Source organism: Mirounga angustirostris, unplaced genomic scaffold, assembly GCF_029215605.1.
Source record: "Mirounga angustirostris isolate CCGP_5_RB_7025 unplaced genomic scaffold, mMirAng1.0.hap1 SCAF_7, whole genome shotgun sequence".
NCBI classification, from domain to species: domain Eukaryota; kingdom Metazoa; phylum Chordata; class Mammalia; order Carnivora; family Phocidae; genus Mirounga; species Mirounga angustirostris.
The window spans coordinates 70,566,882-70,585,190 of NW_026991715.1; the positions used below are offsets into that span (position 1 = coordinate 70,566,882).

Consider the following 18,309-nt stretch of genomic DNA (forward strand, 5'->3'; position numbering starts at 1 on the left):
CTGGAATTTATATAATGAACTTATAGGTTTTATTAAAAAAAGCATCCATAATTTGATGAATTATTAAGCCAAACACTGATAAATTAGTATTAAAAATTCCTTTAAGGCTTCAGTAATTCTCTTTGGTGGCTTGAACCAATTCTTATCCAGATTGGCTTACAATAGAGTTTAATTGTAGTCCAAATAGTGTTTGCATGTGTGATGAGTTACTGACATGATCAAGATTCAAATAACTCTCCAAACAATTTTACAAAAAAGAAAAAAACAAAACACTTTATTTTCCACAAGGAAGAGCAATAGGAAAAATTAAATCATTTCCCACATATTGTTTTCTTAAAACAGAGCCTACAAGGACATATTCAGCACCAAATAAAACAGGAAAAAAAAGAGAAATTACAAACAGCCATAGAATATAATCTATAAAGCAAACATTTAATATTGCACTTTGTTTTGCTAATGTTTTGGATTTTACTTTTCCTCATTGCAAAATCAGGAATCTATCTTGAATACTGGAATACAACTGTGAACCTCACATCTTATGTCAGGAATTGACCAATATTTAGAAAAGAGTAAAGTAATGCCTCTAAATAAGAAAGTAAAGAAATACTTTAATGGGGTAAATAAAACTTTATTTGATAAAGTTTTATATATTTAAAATTTAATCACATTTTATTTTGTGACCCAGTGCCAATTATCAGAATATTGGTCATTCTTGCTTCATGTGTTATTTATAAGAGTATATGGTGATAAGTATTCCAATGCTATGCATATCAACAATTGTTCCCTAGTCAGACATAAGAGAGAAAAGGGATTTTCAGACAATCCCCCCCAAACAAAAATAAAACCACCAAATGCCCTTTATGCCAAATATTCCATTAGCTTCTTTTGAGGGGGACATTCACAAAATGATTTAACAACAATAAAAAAATATTTCACCCCCATTTCCTTATTATCTAGTATTAGTTTGCTACGGGAGCCCAAACCCTTTACTGAATCACTTAAAACGCGATTCGTTTTTACGCTGGGCTTTCTTCACCCTGTCAGCATTTTTCAAACATGAATTGTCTTCCATGTTTTCTTAAAGGCCACTTATGGAAAAGCCTATTTGTTTTGTATGAAGCTTTAAGACAGTATTTAACCAGGTCAAGCACCAAGCCAGAGTTACTATTTTCAGCCACTTTATTAACTGTGGGGTTAAATGGCAGGATAGATGTAACACCCATTTCACACGTATGTTGCAACATCACAGATGCTGATTTTCATTAAAAACATCAGAGCTGAATTCCTTCTAAAATAAGACCATCAGTACACTTGGTACCTTGGAAAATGGTTTTTAAGTGTCATCATGAATGCTGGTATATTTGTTATGAGCCAACTGTAAATTATCTTTAATATAAACTATAATTTACTGATGTGGTTGCTCTTATCTATATATACTCAAAGTGAGTGGTTTCTCATGTTTAGCAAAATGTTCTTTAGGTAATGGAAAAAATACTTTCACTAGAAAAACCACAAAAATAGAAAACAGTTCTCATTCCAGCACACGTTCTAGTATTTATAATTTTGAAGTTATACAGTTTTAGAATAAACTTGGGTTTTCAAGCTCTGAGAAGCTTGAGCAGGATAGGAAATGTATAAATTAAGCTCTCTAATCGTAACCTGAATATATATATATATTCCTGCTCATTAAAACACTCTGCACCAGCAAAAATGATTTCCAACATATGTGTTTTGGAGGTAATTAAGTAACTCTGTTATAAAAATAAATGCACTTTCTCCTCCTCTCCAGTGACTGGAAAATTTCCATACTCTTAAAATAATAAAAATAACAATAATTTTTAAGAGCAACAAGCCCTTAACTCTTTGCTGGTGCCTGCCATACTGCCTATCTTTACTCCATTCTTAGCTCTGCTAGTTTCTTCATGTAATGATAAAAAGGGAATGTGGGTGGGGTATCACTTTTGTGTATGTCCCTTTTCCAAATTTCCCTCTCCAAAAAGCCAACCAACCAAACAAACAAAATAACAGTGCAACAAAACACAAATAGCATTCCAACAGTTTGGCAAGTGATGCGTTCACCTGAGATTAAGTGATTTTAGGCAGTCAGTAACAAAATGCTGCTTTGCTGTAATAGTAGAAAGGCAACAAATTCTTAAAAGAAACCAAGAAGGTATACAATCTTGACAAAGTCTCTTATTAGCTTCCTCCTCTTATCTCTTTTCCCACATATCTGTTGCGTATCTACTACAGTAGGCTGCAAAACATACAGCAAGAAGGATTGGCTTGAAGGCATTTGATGTTTGTAAATAAATCCACAATAGGATCCAAGCTGAAGAGGTGATACATGGTCAGCCTAGTAGGACATTTCTGAGCATGTGCATACGCAGGTAAAGTCCAGGCTATATTAAATTAAAAAAAAAAAGTCAGTGCGTTTTTTTCATGTTAAAGTTTTTTCAAAGCTTTCTTTTGTTCCTTGTTGTGCTGACCACAAACAAGTTTTTAAAGAGTATCAAGAGTCTGGCATAAATGGAAAAAAAAAAAAAGCTGTAGTGACATCGGAACTGCACAATGTAAGCATTGAGCATGTGCAAATTTTCAAATAAAAAGAAGGAAATCATCCCTCTTTACAACGTGGTGTCTTGACACGTATGACCATAGGCTAAGAAGACTGCTCTTAGTATGTGCCTGTTTTAAAGGAGAAAAGCTTAGATCTTCAAGCATGTTGGAGCAGTCCCAGAATGTTGCTGTAGGCTTCTAAAGCATGATCACTGGCTGTTTCATGTATTTGCCATTTTTCTGGGCAAAAGCAATTCCACTTCCTCTGAAAACGTGTCTCCAAGATACTTCTCTGTCCTCAGCTGGGAAGAGATACAGTTCAGAACCCACATCAACTTGATTTAACCAAGTGTTCCTTCAACGAGAGGGGCAGGATGGTCTATCATCTGCTGACTGATCAGGATTTGGATCAATCTAAAAAAAAAAAGTGAAAAAAAATTACAAAGTGATTTGATAAAGTCTAGTAAAAATGCAGCAATGACGAACATTGTTAAGTATTACTGAGGAATTGAATCAGAAAGAACATACACAGCATGTAGGGGAAGGGAGAAAAGAATACTAGTATTATCTATAAAGTGTCTGATATTTAATTACTAGATAAATAAAATTTATAAAGGTATGCCCAAATAGTTTTCTTTCCCAAAAGCTAATGGTAAAATTTTACCAGGGAACGGTGTTTCACTCAGCATTTAGTAGTACTTAAGATTCAAATACACAGTGGAGAACATTTTCATAGTAATGATCTCCTTTTGTAAAGTATCCCTTTCATCCTTTTACAAAAAAGTCAATTCATCTCTTTTCTAGGCTTTGGGAAGAATGCAGTTGTGTAAACAATGTTCTTGGAGCTTATTTGAAGTAATAACCTGTGAATGTAAAACCCCAGAGAGGGCCTAGGAAAACTGTATCAAGAAATAGCAGTGCTGAACCCAAAATGCTCTAGAGTCTGCCCACCTTCTCTATGACTAGAGAGACTTTCATATGCACATACATTTAAGCAAAATGAATATATTTCAGTTGCTTCTCAGGTACAGAGAGAATGGGCACAGGAAGGCAACTAGTTGGCTTTAATACATTTCTTTTACTGAAACATCTTTTGGACAAGACCCATTTTTATTTGCATTTAAATGTGGCACAATCCAAAGTGACTCACAAAACTTTAGGTAAAACATATTTTTGAAGGAAAAAAAGCAAGTAACTTTTAATGACTTAAGAGAAAAACACTTTAATACAATCTGGAACTTCCCCCCTTCTATGTAACTATTAACTGAATCACATTCTGAATCAATTTAGGATTTTAAAAGTTTTTAATTCTCTTATCTTTAGTTCACTTTAAGGTAGTAGAATTTTGCCACAAATTGCTTAAAAGTGGATACTGAGATTGCCATTCTTTTAAAATGCCTGTTGTACAGCCAGAAAGTCTCAGATCAAATCAGGAATTACTGACTTAAGATAGCAACATTGGCATAAAAATGTAGTAATGAAATCTGTACTAAGTGGGAGAACATTTTTAGCATGTAAGGGAAAACTTTGTGAAATGGAATTGTGGGATAGAAAAATTATGGCTAATGAATTATTTGCAAGAACAAATTCTAAATATCCTATAATCAAGGAATAAAGTGGATCTTCTATTAACCACCTCTGGAGGAAAATGGACTCTTCTAGTCATGATATTAAGGGGGGGAAAGCAGCAATTTCTTGCAGAGTGAAGCAATCCCATTCGGGTCTTATTTGGGAATTAATATTTCATTGTTAAATAGCTAAACTGTGATAACCAAAAGGATAAGGTCGATTCTAGTGTATTTACAAAATTACTTGGCATTATTATGGGTAGGTATCAAGGCCAACTTTAAAGCCCTGCACAACATATATTAAGATGTATTCTGAAGATTCGACTTAACAATCACCTTCCCAGGGAAGCCTTCCTGATTTCCAAGGCCTAATGAACTGCTCTTCAAATGAACTGTGTGCATTCCTATCCCATTGTTACGGAATATTTTGCTTCTAAATTTGTTCTCATCAGTCTGTGAGCTTCTCCCAAGTAAGAGTCATGTTTTACTCACGTAAATGCTTAGTGGTCAATATGAGATGAATAAAAATAAATGGTGTAGAAATGTTTGTCTAACATATTTTTTGCAAATGTTATTTTTCCCTATGACTGGGAATGTAAAAATGTGCAAGAATTAAATTGGAAAAGGATGATAAGATAAATTCTAGCTACTTAATTAGTTCATGATTGCAAAATGCCACTCCTATTGATGCTTTAACATATTAATTATTCCCTATTTCCCCAATAATATAAGAATCCTACTTATTAAATTTAATGTTTAATCCTGTTGCTCTAGGTTATGTTTCTCTATTAAATATGATGTTAATCAAAACCTAAATGTATTTTTTAAGAAGTCTGTAATGCTATATTTCCCAGGAGAGTCAGCCCATTTCAGACTTGAGGAGTTGTGCTTACTTCTGAATAAAGAGGTGGAGGCAAGAACCGGAACTCCTGGATATATGCAAACAGTGGTCCTTGAAGCGCTCTCTCAAAGTCATCACAAGCACTCACTGGTGCAAGATTGTTACGCCTTTGTTCCTCCGTTACCACTTCTGCATAGCTGGGTGGTGCTGAAGGAAAAAGATACACGCAATTCGAACAGCATGTTCTTATGCATGTCAAAATACACAGAATAGTAGATATTAAAAAGGAATGTCAAGGTAAAAATAGTAATTGTTTTGTGATTAAAACTAGGGGGATATGGGTTTTAAATCTGACATTAGGGACACATCTACTTCCTACAGATACAGACAAAAGTTTATCTAGTCATAAAATATTATTAGCAAAATTATGTTCTTGAAAATAGTAATAAAGAAATTAGGCTTAAATACGCATTATCAAATTACCTTCAGGTCTTTCACGTAGGGATAAACCAAGCCAGTTCATATTCATGCTACACTGACTGCTTACACTTGAGGTTCTGCTACCAAACGGGTGTAGAGGAATGGTACCAATGACAAGGGGCAAATTAAGAAATAAATCCATAGCTCCAGGAATATCCACATATACCTAAACATTGAAAGGAGATGGTAGGTTTAAAATTACAAGCATTATTTCTTTTTTTAAAAACTAGTAACCCAATTTTAATGTTATCTTAGGCCTTCATTTACTTATATATACATAGAACATACAAGAAAAATTCCTCCACTACATGTAATACTGTGTGGCACATTTACATGTGACATAAATTAGTAATTGTAACTCACAGATTTACATATACTTGTGTATATCAGATATAGAATATAAAAACCAAATCCTGGAATAAGAAAAAATGATATCCTCATGACTTTAATACTAAACAACAAACCCTTAAATCTATACCTACCATTAGTGAATATTCCACACGAATTATGCTACAGTCGAGGATAGAGGGAGAAACTGGTGGAATTTTCAGCAACTTTCCATTCCACGTATCCGTCTTTCCAGATGATAAGGATTCCCCACGCAAGTTAGCCACAAGCTGTTTTACTTCCTTCATTTTCCCTTTGGCATAGAAGGCCTGTGTTTGGTAAATGGCTGCCTTTGGCACTACCATTCGGGAAGAGCAGTTCTCAATCTCAGCAAATATCTGAATTGATTCACCTAGAGGGAAAAGAATATGAATCTACTGTTAAGCAAAAACAACCAAAACTCCAGAAATGTAGATTGTTAAGCCAAAGTCTGAACGTTCAATGGACTACATGGATGAAAAACAGTCCCAAAAGTGGCAGGTAACTTAGAATTATAAAAATGAACTATTCATTTCTAGTAGCTATTTAAAAATGGACACTACATTCCCATTTATGAAAGAAAACTGGGTTATTTTACCAAAGGATACTGTATTATGTTTGCATTTAGTAAAAATACTATACATTTATACACAAAAGCTAAGTGAAGAAAGATCATTTTCATTGGGAATCCATCTCATACATACCTGGGGTATAGCCCTTCCTTTCAATTTTGGCACTTAAGGATATTGGGCCTGAGGTACAGAACCAGCAACAGAGAGTCTTTTCTTTTGTGCCTGCTTGGGGTGACTGTAAGAAATAAATTTAGAGAAAAAGGTCAATGCACAAATTAGGACAGTGTGACAGAACGTTTTAAAATAAAACCCTAAATTCTTGGAGAATTAAAATTACAAGCAATGTAGCTTTTTTCCAAGTGTATTCAAATATACTTTTTTAAAAAACTAATCAATGGCTTCTGAATTATACAATAATTTTTGTCTTTATATAAATCTCCATCCAAGGGCTTAACATCATATGCCATAAACATAGTTTTAGCTCACATTATTTACATATACAGTAATTAAAAACAACCTATCAAACAAAAAAACCCTTTCCACATTCCACTTCAACTGCCTTAAAAAAAAAAAAAAAAAAGGCAGCTTGGAAAGCAACTTGGTTATAATCCCAAATGTTAACATCTTTCTTCGAGAATGTAAAAATCATTATGTGAAAAAAGGAAAACTCTCATTTTTAAGATTCTTATTTGCTTAAAGATGTTATCACTTGTTTAAACCAAATAAAGTTTTTAAAGTCAAATTTGATCTCATGAAAAAATGCAATTAAAAAGGATTTCTTTTAAAATAGAATTCTTTTTTTTCACGAAAGTGACAATCTCCCCATCATTTGACAACTATCCCTATATTGGAATATGCAATGCAGTTCAAATTTTAGATTATGATATTTTCATAGTAAGTGATATTGTCTTATAATAATTGATACTACCGTTCCTCCTCTACTAAAATTATCCAGGGAATAGATCTATTTTTTGTTATTCTTTTAACTTCCGAGTGAGAGTTATTTCATACCATATGCTGTTTTTACTTTTAAAATTTTCTTAAAGTTATTACAATGTCAGAAAATATGAGCATTTTCTTCACTAATTTGTGTGCTCTTGACTGTATTTTTAAAAATAAATTAATATTTATGGAATTTAAAATCACTATTTTAAAATTATACAGATTGCATAGTTTAGGTGATTATTCTTTAGTATTTATATGCCAAAAACAAAGAATGAAGAATTCAGTCAATTCTTACCAGTAATGAAGGAGTGTTGATATCTATATGCTCAAAGACTGTAAATTCCTTCTTTAATTTTACTGGTAGAAGCCAAGGCCTGTGCAATTCGGCTTTCACCCAATAGCGCACACTGCCATGTCGGCCTTCGAATGAGGTAGCAAGTGGTCTGTGCAGAATATAAAGTTCAATATATTAATTTTATACCTCTTTTTAATAATTATACAGTAGGTCAGCATAGAAGTGTTACTATATTGCACTGTTTATGTACCAATGAGGTATCAAACAGAATTTTTTTAATTTCCAAAGGGATAAGTCATTGGGGAAAAAAAAAAACCTGTTTTCCAAAAAACAATAGCTAACACTAAAGTATTAAAGAAATTTTGCTTTAAAAAGCCAGAAGAATACAATTCCTTTAAACTAAGAAGAGGCTACTTTTAAAGCTGGTGGCAAAATTATGAAAGTTTGGAAATCAATTCTTTAAAGATTGAAAATTTAAAAACAAAGTTAAGAATGGTTTTAGTATTTCTACTGAGAAATTCTACAGACTGACTAGGAATTTTCTCTCTTTTTATAGTAACTAAGAAGGTCTAGAAAATGCCTGGAACAGCTGTTATTAATTTCAAAAATTTCACCTTTTATAAAGTCTACTAAAAATCTAAAAAGCTGCTTTTCCATTTCTAGTTTTCTCATGTTCTCTTTTTGGCCATGTTTTCTAACTTTATAGGCTTAATAAGAGAAAGAAACATTTCTATTAATATGTATCAAAAGAATCGGAACTGGTTTTCAACTCTCCCAGATTTTATTAATTGTGGAAGGTTTTATTTCAATTAAGTTTAGTCTCTTTTTCATAATTTCATTAGAAAAATGCCTAGTGTCCAGTTATTTACTAACTTAGATTAACATGAGAAGTAGTGGTTTTTACAGAATTTTTTTTTGCATTTTGGACTTCTACATTAACGTGTATAGCACAGAAAAGTAAAATGCAGTATTTATGTTAGTCTTCCAAAGTCTATTTTAAATGACTTTGGGTTATAGAGAAATTATTCAGACCCAATATAAGCATTATATTCACAGACTTACAGTATTTCTCTTAAAAGTAGGGCATTACATTTAGAATGATGTTAGGTAAATATGGTAAATAGAATACTCTGAAAAATACCATTTATGAGTTCTATCCGCATATAACAACTCAAGTACTAGAATTAACAAAGATTATTAAGAAAATTGGGGGGGTATAATCTCTTCTGATGATCTATTTTTACATTAAGAATAAACCACCTTCCTTTTTCCATACTATATTCCATGCCTCATATTCAGTTATCTGATGGGTGTTTCCTTTTAAGTCCAGGTCATAGTATCACTCTTGTTTGTGACTTTTTCAATAGCTCTTCGCACAGAAGCTACTGAATTCGTATCAAAAGAACATCACTTTTAAAGTTAGGATATTCCTAATTATGTTTATCTTTTTACCTTACTGCTGTTGGTTAGCATTAGCAGAAAAGATAAAACACTGGATTTTTATAAATTACTGAATAAGAGACTTGTAAGTTCTATGCTTCTGCTAATTTCAACTGACAATAAAATAGAAAGTGCTTACATTCAGACTAGCACCTTCCAATACTCAGGGTACAGGAAATACTGTTTAAGTTTTAAAGACCTCATAGATTTGGAGACAGAGTACTAATAAGAATTGAGCTCTCCTTTTATAATTTTGCCAGGCTACATTAAAAAGCAGCTTCTTTTTGTAGTGTATTGTTTTCCTCTAGCAACATTCAGTGATGAAAAGGGTTTTTTTTTTTAAACTAAAAATATTTAAATTTAGAATAATTTTAACTTTAAAAGAATGGAGGTTTATGAAAAATGCCTGTTACTCATAATACTTACGTCTGTGGAAGCTCGAAGCTGAATGCATATTCATGCCTTCCTGAATGAATAGTGTTGAAGCCTTCTTCTGAATTATCATCATCTAAGACAAACAGAAAAAGAAAACAAAAGACTCGATATTAAACCTTTGCACACTCCTCCCGGTGCCAATACTTAAAGGTACTCCTATAATAATTAAGGCCACAAGCTTTGGAGTCTGAGAGATCTTAATTCTAACTTTTGTCACTTCCTCTGTTTGAACTACAAATCCCAACTCTTCTGTTGCCTCATCTGTAAGGTGGGGATAATCAATACTTATACCCTTAAAGGCAGTTTTTTAATGGTAAATGACCCAAACTGTAAAGCATCTGTATCTAATACAGTGTATGTTCAACAAGAGTCAGAGCTCAAATCTCTCACTTAAGGGTTATCTTTGTCTCCAATGGTTTACTTAAATATTTATCCTAAGACTATATATAAAATAAAAATTGTGCAAACCTTTAAGGTCTGTCAGTTTTGATGCAGATGACATGAATGTTACAATTCTAAAACCATTAGAAAACTTCATCAAATGTTGACGTTAAAAAGAAAAAAGGAACACTGACTTTAATGTCAGTTTCAGAGCTAAAAATAAAAATTCTTTATTGAACCTAAAATGATCACACTAAGTCTGTCCTAGCAACAGCTAGAAATTTGCATATATAAAAAATATATCTTAAGATTTAAAAGGTGCCTGCTTACCGGGAAACACTGTTCCACATCCTTGAAAAATGAACACTAAGTTGTTTCTAACTGCCTTCATTTTATAACCCATTTTCTTTAGGCCAAGTATTTTTAAAATTTCTCCAAAATATATATATTTAACGAAAATGTGGGAGGGGATTCTGGATTCTTTTTTTAGCCTTCTGAGTAGATAGTATAATTAGATAAATGTCTTAGTGATATAGTTTTTCAGCGTAGAAGCCAACATTAACCATGAAAGTAGATGAAATTGGTATTGTCATTTAACTTTTCCACACCAAAGTACTGAAGCTACAGAACGTGATGCTTCCCTTACATCAAAAGAGAAAAGGGGGAAAAAGCGTCTATATGCGCATACTTTTATTCAGAAATCACAATGATTCTCTTTAATCTCAGTACTATTTCCCTCGCCCCTTCTGCAAATCCTCTGAACGAATTTCAGCACCGAAAACTGACTGGTGAGTTGGGGGCCATTTAAATTCGCTCCCCTCGAAGGCGCCCAAAGTTTGCCTCCCTCTCCTTTTCTTCCCTTCTCGCTCCCTTTTTGTGCCAGCTCAGCAGTCTCATTGAGGCGAGCGGCGGCGGCCGCGCCGTGGTAAACAAGTGCCGGGCTGTCAATCAAGAACTAGACCGGAGCAGGAGAGGACCGGCCTAAACCGGCGCGAGCAGATCCCAGCCGGCCCGCCCGCGCGCCGCCGCCGCCGCCCGCGCGCTCCGCTATACATACGGCATACGTCGCGCGGCGCTCGCGCTCGCGCTCGCGCAACCTAGCCTGCTGGACTGGGGGCGGGTCGACGGCACCGCGGCGCTTCCGCTATACACGCCCCAGCCGGTGACCGGTTCGATCTGGCTCGGGCCACCCTGACACCTTTACAGTGTGGTGAGGGAAACGGGGCGGGGGGTGCGTGGGGGCAGGGCTGCACGGTCTCTGGGAAACAATGGGGAGGGGTCAGAGGATACTCGCCGAGGCCCCCATCCAGCTTTCGATGTTCACTTTTCCTTCCCCTCCTGGACAGCCTTTACGTGTAGTCTGTCCCCTCAGGTCAATCAAGGTAGCCGCTCTGGTGACTGCATAGGTCGGGGAACACGCTTTGTTTCAGCTAAGAGGAAATGATCGTTTATAGAAACCACCTGACATCTTCCAGCCGAAAAACAGGAAAATGGGGTCCTGCTAACCCTGCCTACCCAAGTTCCTTCTGCCAGGTTTGTCAGCTAAAGTTACGCCCAGGGGCCCTTCGGCACCTGTAAGGCCAGCAGGAGCTTCTCCCCATCTACTCTGCTGAAACCCCAGATCCCTTCTTTCCGGGGCCCCAAGCGCAGGCCGAGGTGAGGGGCGACAACATTCTGTGACACGAGTCACGGCGCCCCCAGAAGCTCCGGGAGGGACGCGAATAGGGGCGGGGGCAGCCGCTCTGGAGGGACCTTTACCGGCGCACGCCGGTTCCAAGCCTCGCCCCAACCGGCGCGAGCCCACTCTCCCCACCCGCCCGCGCCCAATCCAATCAGAGCCTGGCATCGCCTTAGCAACAGGCTAACAAACGCGGCTCCGCCTATCGCCGGGCGCCCGGGGCGGGGTCTCAGTTACCAGGCTAGTTTGAGAGGTCCCACTTTCAAGTCATTGAAACTATTCCAGCCAAGAGCTCGTCCACGCTTTGCAGGGGTTGAGGGGCATCTCGTGGGGTACGGGGTACATAGTTTTCCTTTACCATGAAATCATGGAGGAACTAATGAAATTGTGTTTGTCACCGTAAGTCGTTATTCTACTTTTATCCCATTGCAAGCCTCAACTCCCTCAAAACCTTTGTTTCTTACCCGTTTTATAAAAAAACCTGCAATGTCCAGAAAGGTTCAAACACAAACTCATATGTGTTTGCTTTTCAACAAATACCAAGGCTGTCATTCGGCATTTACATTTCTTACCAGTGTTACTGCTTGGAAAGATTAACTAAAAATTATTTCAGGATGCAGATTACCTACGTGTAATTGTGAAAAGCCAACTAAAGAACTGATTTCATCTTAATACTTAAAAAAAAAAAAAAGGGAATTACATGCCGTAACTCATAGCATCCTTCATTTCGACACTTGTCTTAGTTCAATTAGCACTTCCTCAGGGATGTGTATTTTTTAACATAAAAAAAGGTTAAAGATGTGCTGTACTAACTGAAAAATCGTCAACATTTGAACTAAATACTGCATTAAAAAGGAGAAGCATAAAATTACATAACCAGTTTTAACATTATATTCTTCTTGGGCTAGGAATTAAGTCATCGCCACCACCTGACGCGTGTAACCAATCTGCTGAGAGCAGAACAAGCGCCCCTCCTCACCACCCCCCAGAACTGGTCCGAAACAGGATTGAACCGCTTCTAACAAAGGGTGGAAACTTGGAAAAACAAGCTTAGAGTCTCCTATATTTCCACAATGTAACCATTTAAACAATAGATTGGAAATCTCAGGACCCCTTCTCCCCTTGACAACCCTTTATCTCCCTTTTCTAACCAAAAATCAAATCCAATGTGCCGAATACTTTTCAATTCCATTTGACTGGCACGGGTTTCATTGAATGCACGTTCCAAAGTTAGGCATCATACTCGGAAAAGAAGAGGACTGACCCGAAATGGTTTCTAAGACTGATTTGAAACCCATCATAATGATAGATACTGTCCTTTAAGAGAGAGAATGCTTGATGTAAATTTATAAAGGATCTGGAGAGAACAGGGAAAAAACACGTGGGGTGTCGATACCATATGTCAAAATAAGCCACAGAAATCCTTTATCAAAGAACAATGATGAATTCCTTAAAGTATTTTGCGTGTCAGTATTAAAAATGAAAACCACCTATTAACCCACTTAAAAATGTTATTCCATTTCTTCTAAGATCTAGGGTTGCAAAGTGCAAGGAAAAAATCGAATATTGCACTGCAGATTTTGGCAATTCATTAGTAAAATAACTGAATGGGATTTAAGTAGAATTTACAAGTAAGGTAGAAAGGTATTGCAAGTGCGTATGGCACAGACCAAGCCGGGTATAGAGGTAGTTGAATAAGTGCAGTTTGCAGTCACTTTGCAGATGCCTGCATGCATTACGGCTTAACCCACGATGAATGTCAAGGAGAACCCAAATCTTCCAACTTTGCTAATCTTTATCTAACTGCTATGTGTTATGCCAGGAGTAGAATTACATTAATTCAGACAAATTGAAAAGGTACTTTCCCAAAGAAAAACAGGTCTAGTTACTTCTGAATAATATATAAAAACTTACCTCTTTCGTGCCCAATTAAGATGTCTTTATGGTTGAAATATTCTACTTCTTCAGTGTAATTCTGTGTATAGGCAGTATTGGAGCCGGCGTTTCTTGATTCCGTCCAGCGTACTTTCGCATGTCCTCTTGCATGAATTTTAAGAGATTTTACTCTGATTTCCCCAGTAACTTCTAAATTCACCCTTCCTGAGACTGTATCCCCACTTGAATACACAGGGACATTGCTGTCATTAAGACAGTCAAAGCTTATTGTCAAACTCTTCACCTTTCCCAGCACCATGTTTATAACAAAATCTATAAAAATATAATGTAAGACAAAAAAGTCAAGATCACATATAAAATGTGATCTTCACCTAACACTGATCGATGTCTTTGCCGTGCAAAAAGCTTGCAGGCAAGATCAGTGATTCTTTACAAATAGTTCATTGAGATTTCTTAAAAAGTCAGGGCAGCAGGGAGGCTGCTCCTCCACGATCCTGCAAGTCTCAGTGGTCTCCTTACAAAGACGGGCGGCTGGAGGCTGCCAGCTCACTTTAAGAGCAGCTTTGTGAAAAACAACCCCAGTGCGCATGCGCACGCCGCGGCTGCTGTCCGCCCTCTCTGCGCGTCCCCTCTCGCGCCCGGCTCGCTCCCTCGCTCGCTCGCTCGCTCGCTCGCGGGTACAGTAGGTGTACGGCTAAGGGAAGAAGACAGTGGGGCTGTCGGGAGGTTGAACCTGACTTCTCTTCATTGTGGGCTCCTATTGGTAGGCAGGCTACCGTAAACCCTCGACGTGCTATCTGGTGCCCCTTACCGAGCACACTCTAATAGATAATGAAAGAGTGGGGTGGGAAGGTGTTTGCAAAGCCAAGTGAGGATAAACTGCTGAGTGACCGGCCGAAGCGTGCGTTACCGGCACTGCAGGGTTTTGCCCACTGCTTGGATGGAAGGTGGAATAAGTGATGTGTGAAGAGAGATGGGGAAAGGGGTGAAAGAAACCGGTTGAGCAAGCGACTGGGGTTGCTGAGCATAATCTACCGAATTTCAAAAGAAAACGTAATAAAAACCAGACAAGAAATAATGATCATAGACAAGAGCATTCTTGACTTGGATTTTTAAAAAGAGCAGTGCGTTGTAGGCAGTGTGGAGATGAACTCAGGCGAGGCCAAAGGAACCTTACAAGAGAATACTATAAGGAGCAAGAAAGAGAAGCAACTATATAAGTTTTGTTTTGTTTTGTTTTGTTTTTTAAATCAGTAGGCTTCGCTTTCTCAACTGTTTTTTTCTTCCATCTCTTAATTAGAAACGAAAAGCAACCAAGTTGTTTGCATGATGACACCAGGGGGAAAAAGGCCTGACCACTTCCTAGAAGGAAGAAAAGAGACTTTTTAAAGACACCACCTACAGCTAGATGTGCAGTGTATGACATGATTACAACTCCTGTGTCCAGAGGATTAAAAATGGAGTTCGGCCTAAAAAAGTACCACCTTAAAAGAAGCAGCATGACACAGTGTTTTAGTTGACATCACGTTCACAACATAATAGAAAAATCTTTGTTAGAAATTAGTGAAGCCTGGAAGATTTTTTTTTTTTTTTTAAAGCATGATTTGGTATATAATAGAGCTATGTTTTGTAAAGTTCTAATAATTTTTACAAAGCCAATAGCCTGAGACTGTTCAACATAGTAATTCTCCTAATACATCTTAAAGACAAGTACATTTATCTCTTTATTGTGAACATTTTGGTAACAAATGGCAAAAAAATCTAGATTTTTGCAATCAGCAGAACTGTTTCTAAGAGGGAAATGTAGAAGGAAAAATATGAATCTGGAACTATATATTCATAAACAAATACACTTTGGAAGATTTTTTGACTGTACTCATTGGTCTTGCTGTTTTCTTGCTTTTGGGGGAAGAAACAATTTTATTTAGTTGGATTTTAGTTGACAAGGCATTTATCTTGGACTCAGCATTATATATAAATATTCGAAGTATTTGGAGAGTTAATGGGCAGGCCATTTATCTCTAACAGAGTTTAGATGGTTATGTTTAAAACTATGAATTTATGTATTTGAGTGGGAAAAATAGTCTTTTTTTTTTTCTCTCCTCTTGGTTGACACCTGGTGGAAATTCTTGTTGTTCAAGTGCTTGGGATCTTGTACTAGCTTTGGTAACAGATACTGCTTGGGTTTTTTCGCCACCTAGTGGTAAAATGGTGAATTTGCTAAAATGTCCTCTTCTCAGCCTTAAGGTTAAATAATATTTATTAAGCATTCAAATGACGTTGGACAAGAAGTGGATATAAAAGTGCAGTAGACAATTAGGTGTTCATTAATAAATTTGTTTTAAATTCTTAAGGGCTAGTGAACAATAGCTGAATTCTTCAGAATTTTTAGTAAAATTTTTCTAGTTGGAACATAACTTATTTCTGAGAAATTAAGAATCAGCTGTTTAAATAAACTAGAATTGCATTTAACCAGAAAGAACCCTAAGAGATTTACTTGTAGTTTGGAAAGTTGTTTTACCATATTAAATGATTCATTCCTGTGATTATAGTGCATTATTCCTTCTCTTTGAAGCTTTTAGGATATTATAAGTTATTGCCTTTATTATTTACTTTGCTATTTCTCTTCATTTTCTTTTTACTATGACTTCCTAAACACTTTGGTAACTGACAAGTTGCCAGGAAATTTTTATCCCCTGTCATTTTTACTTTAGATCATACTCACTTATCCTAATTATCACCTTTCTTCACTTTGGTTTTAGTCACATAACTATTTTTTAAGTGTCTAAACTTGAGTCTACTTGCTTCCTTTTGTTTACCTCCTATTTATTCCAACTATGGAAACACCAGAAACAACAAACAACAAACAAACAACGCTGGCACCTTTAAATTCCTGTTTATGTTTTATTTTTTTTTAAGTTTATTTATTTAAGTAATCTCTACACCCAACGTGGGGTTTAAACTCACAATCCTGAAATCAAGAGTCACATGCCCTTCTGACTGAGCCAGCCAAGTGCCCCTATGCTTTCCTGTCTAAAAGAAAAAACAAAAACCAAACAAACAAAAAAACCACTTGGACTAAATTTTGGACTAAATGTTTTCTTTCACCTGACTTTTGTAACCTCCCTTTTTAAAATTCCATGTCTAAAAATCTGTCTTTTAGATAAGTTGAAATGTACTGTAGCTGCTATCTTGGTCTTCTGAACTTGTCTCACTAGGCCCTCACTGTATTTTGCATTAAGTTTAAGCTATTCATCTTTACCACCAAGGCTCTCTCCTACTGCACCCTAGCCTACGTCTCATATGCCATCTCCTCCTGCTCATCTGCTAACTCTCTGTACTCCTGTCAAGTACATCTTCTGTCCCCTTTGTTAGTCTGTCTCGCTGTTGCCAATGTGAAGTTACATGCTGCTTTTTGTGCCCAGAACAACATCCCACTGCTGTTATCTCCTTTCCCTTTTCCTAACCCCTCTACTAGACTCAGTTGGCACAACTGAATAAAATTCCAAGTAGACAGAGTAACTAGCTCCCCCTTCCCTTTTTATAGTTTTGTCAGAGCTCAAATAGAAATCTGTCTTTACGGTATTTGTTTCTTGGATTTTATATTCAATGGCTGTTGCACCTTATTGTACAAAGGATTAAACTCATTCTCAAGAACTCTGTCTAAAACTGACAAATGATCATCACTATCAAGATATTTAATATTGATGTGGTATGTAAAAATTACTGCCAAGTCTGGAGTTTTTCACATATCAAAATACTCAATATTATTATTGAGAAGAAAAAGGCAAGCCATCTCAACTGAAAATTTTGGTGTATGGTTGTAAGAAAAACCGTATCAGCAATCTTTTAAAAAATATATGAAATCCATGGTTAATCTTAATTTCAGCTAACACTTGATAGGCTTAAATACTGTAGAACTAGGGGCATTGTTTTTGTTTTTTTTGGTCTTAATTTTGTATTTCAAGATTTTGTAACTGACTTAACTCTTTTCTTTCAGATTTTTTTTTTTTTAATTTATTTGAGAGAGAGAACACGAGCAGGGGGAGAAGGAGAGGGAGAAGCAGGCTTCCTGCTGAGTGAGGAGCCCGACATGGGGCCTGATCTCAGGACTCGGAGATCACGACCGAAGCCGAAGATAGACGCTTCATGGACTGAGCCACTCAGGCACCTCTGACTTAACTCTAATATCTTCAAAATGCAGCAATGACTTCAGTGTGGAGACTGGAGGCAAGATTTGCTATAAGTAAAGTGAGTGAGGTTTTTTATATTTGATAATTATATGCTATGTTTGTTATATTTTTTATACCTAATGGATATTTAAATGTGTTGTGAATTTCATTATAAAATTCAATGCCAAATTTCTGTTTCTGTTCTCCCACATTAAGATATAGTATGATATGTATTATGTGAACACTGGTTAATCTTTTATTTTTGATTTCTTGATTAAAATAAAGTCATCCATAATTCTATCCACCCAGAGATACCACTGTTAACATTTTATTACATTTGCATTTGGTGTACAACTAGTAAAGAAAAGCATTGCCTGTGAAGCAAAAACAATGCTTCATATCATTAGAACATTTTTTTTTTTAAAAGATTTTATTTATTTATTTGAGAGAGAGAATGAGAGAGAGCACTTGAGAGGGGGGAGGGTCAGAGGGAGAAGCAGACTCCCCGCCGAGCAGGGAGCCCGATGCGGGACTCGATCCCGGGACTCCAGGATCATGACCTGAGCCGAAGGCAGTCGCTTAACCGACTGAGCCACCCAGGCGCCCTATCATTAGAACATTTTTGACAACAGATTTGATTAATGGCTTCAAGGGAAAATCTCTTGAATGAATTTGTAACACGTA

General features: G+C 36.4%; 2 protein-coding genes across 10 annotated transcripts in view; one reads left to right on the top strand and one right to left on the bottom strand.

Moving 5' to 3' along the window:
* Positions 1-245: 245 nt before the first annotated feature.
* On the bottom strand, positions 246-14,040 carry ARRDC3 (arrestin domain containing 3). Of its 4 annotated transcripts, none has more exons than XR_010413135.1 (8): positions 13,472-13,988; positions 9,490-9,571; positions 7,624-7,771; positions 6,516-6,618; positions 5,928-6,184; positions 5,449-5,611; positions 5,018-5,210; positions 246-2,970 (listed from the first exon to the last, which is right to left on the bottom strand). XR_010413135.1 is itself a non-coding variant. In XM_045898473.3 (8 exons), the coding sequence occupies exons 1-8, from the start codon at positions 13,749-13,751 to the stop codon at positions 2,914-2,916; spliced, it is 1,245 nt and encodes a 414-aa protein (XP_045754429.1). In that variant the 5' UTR covers positions 13,752-14,040; the 3' UTR covers positions 246-2,913. The 4 variants fall into 4 exon arrangements, 3 of the variants coding, with proteins under 3 accessions (XP_045754429.1, XP_064452436.1, XP_064452435.1); XM_045898473.3 differs by having other exon boundaries at positions 5,018-5,172; positions 13,472-14,040; XM_064596366.1 differs by lacking the exon at positions 7,624-7,771 and adding an exon at positions 11,174-11,309 and having other exon boundaries at positions 5,018-5,172; positions 13,472-13,599.
* Positions 14,041-14,099: 59 nt separating this feature from the next.
* LOC123859987 (uncharacterized) overlaps positions 14,100-18,309 on the top strand; it is a 76,999-nt gene continuing 72,789 nt past the window's right edge. The window contains exons 1-2 of one of the 6 annotated variants that reach the window (XM_064596368.1): positions 14,100-14,216; positions 17,454-17,704. The gene's annotated coding sequence lies outside the window, so the exon portion shown is untranslated. Of the gene's footprint in view, positions 14,217-14,248; positions 17,705-18,309 lie in introns of those variants that run through there. The other 5 variants (XM_064596367.1, XM_064596370.1, XM_064596369.1 and 2 more) reach the window with 5 other exon arrangements.

Coding starts and splice junctions, on each gene's coding strand:
- ARRDC3 (XM_045898473.3), bottom strand. CDS start 13,751: ATGGTGCTGGGAAAGGTGAAGAGTTTGACAATAAGCTTTGACTGTCTT. Junction 7,772..9,489: donor AGCTTCGAGCTTCCACAGAC/GTAAGTATTATG, acceptor TATTCTGCACAG/ACCACTTGCTACCTCATTCG. Junction 6,185..6,515: donor AAGGAAGGGCTATACCCCAG/GTATGTATGAGA, acceptor TTTTCCCTCTAG/GTGAATCAATTCAGATATTT.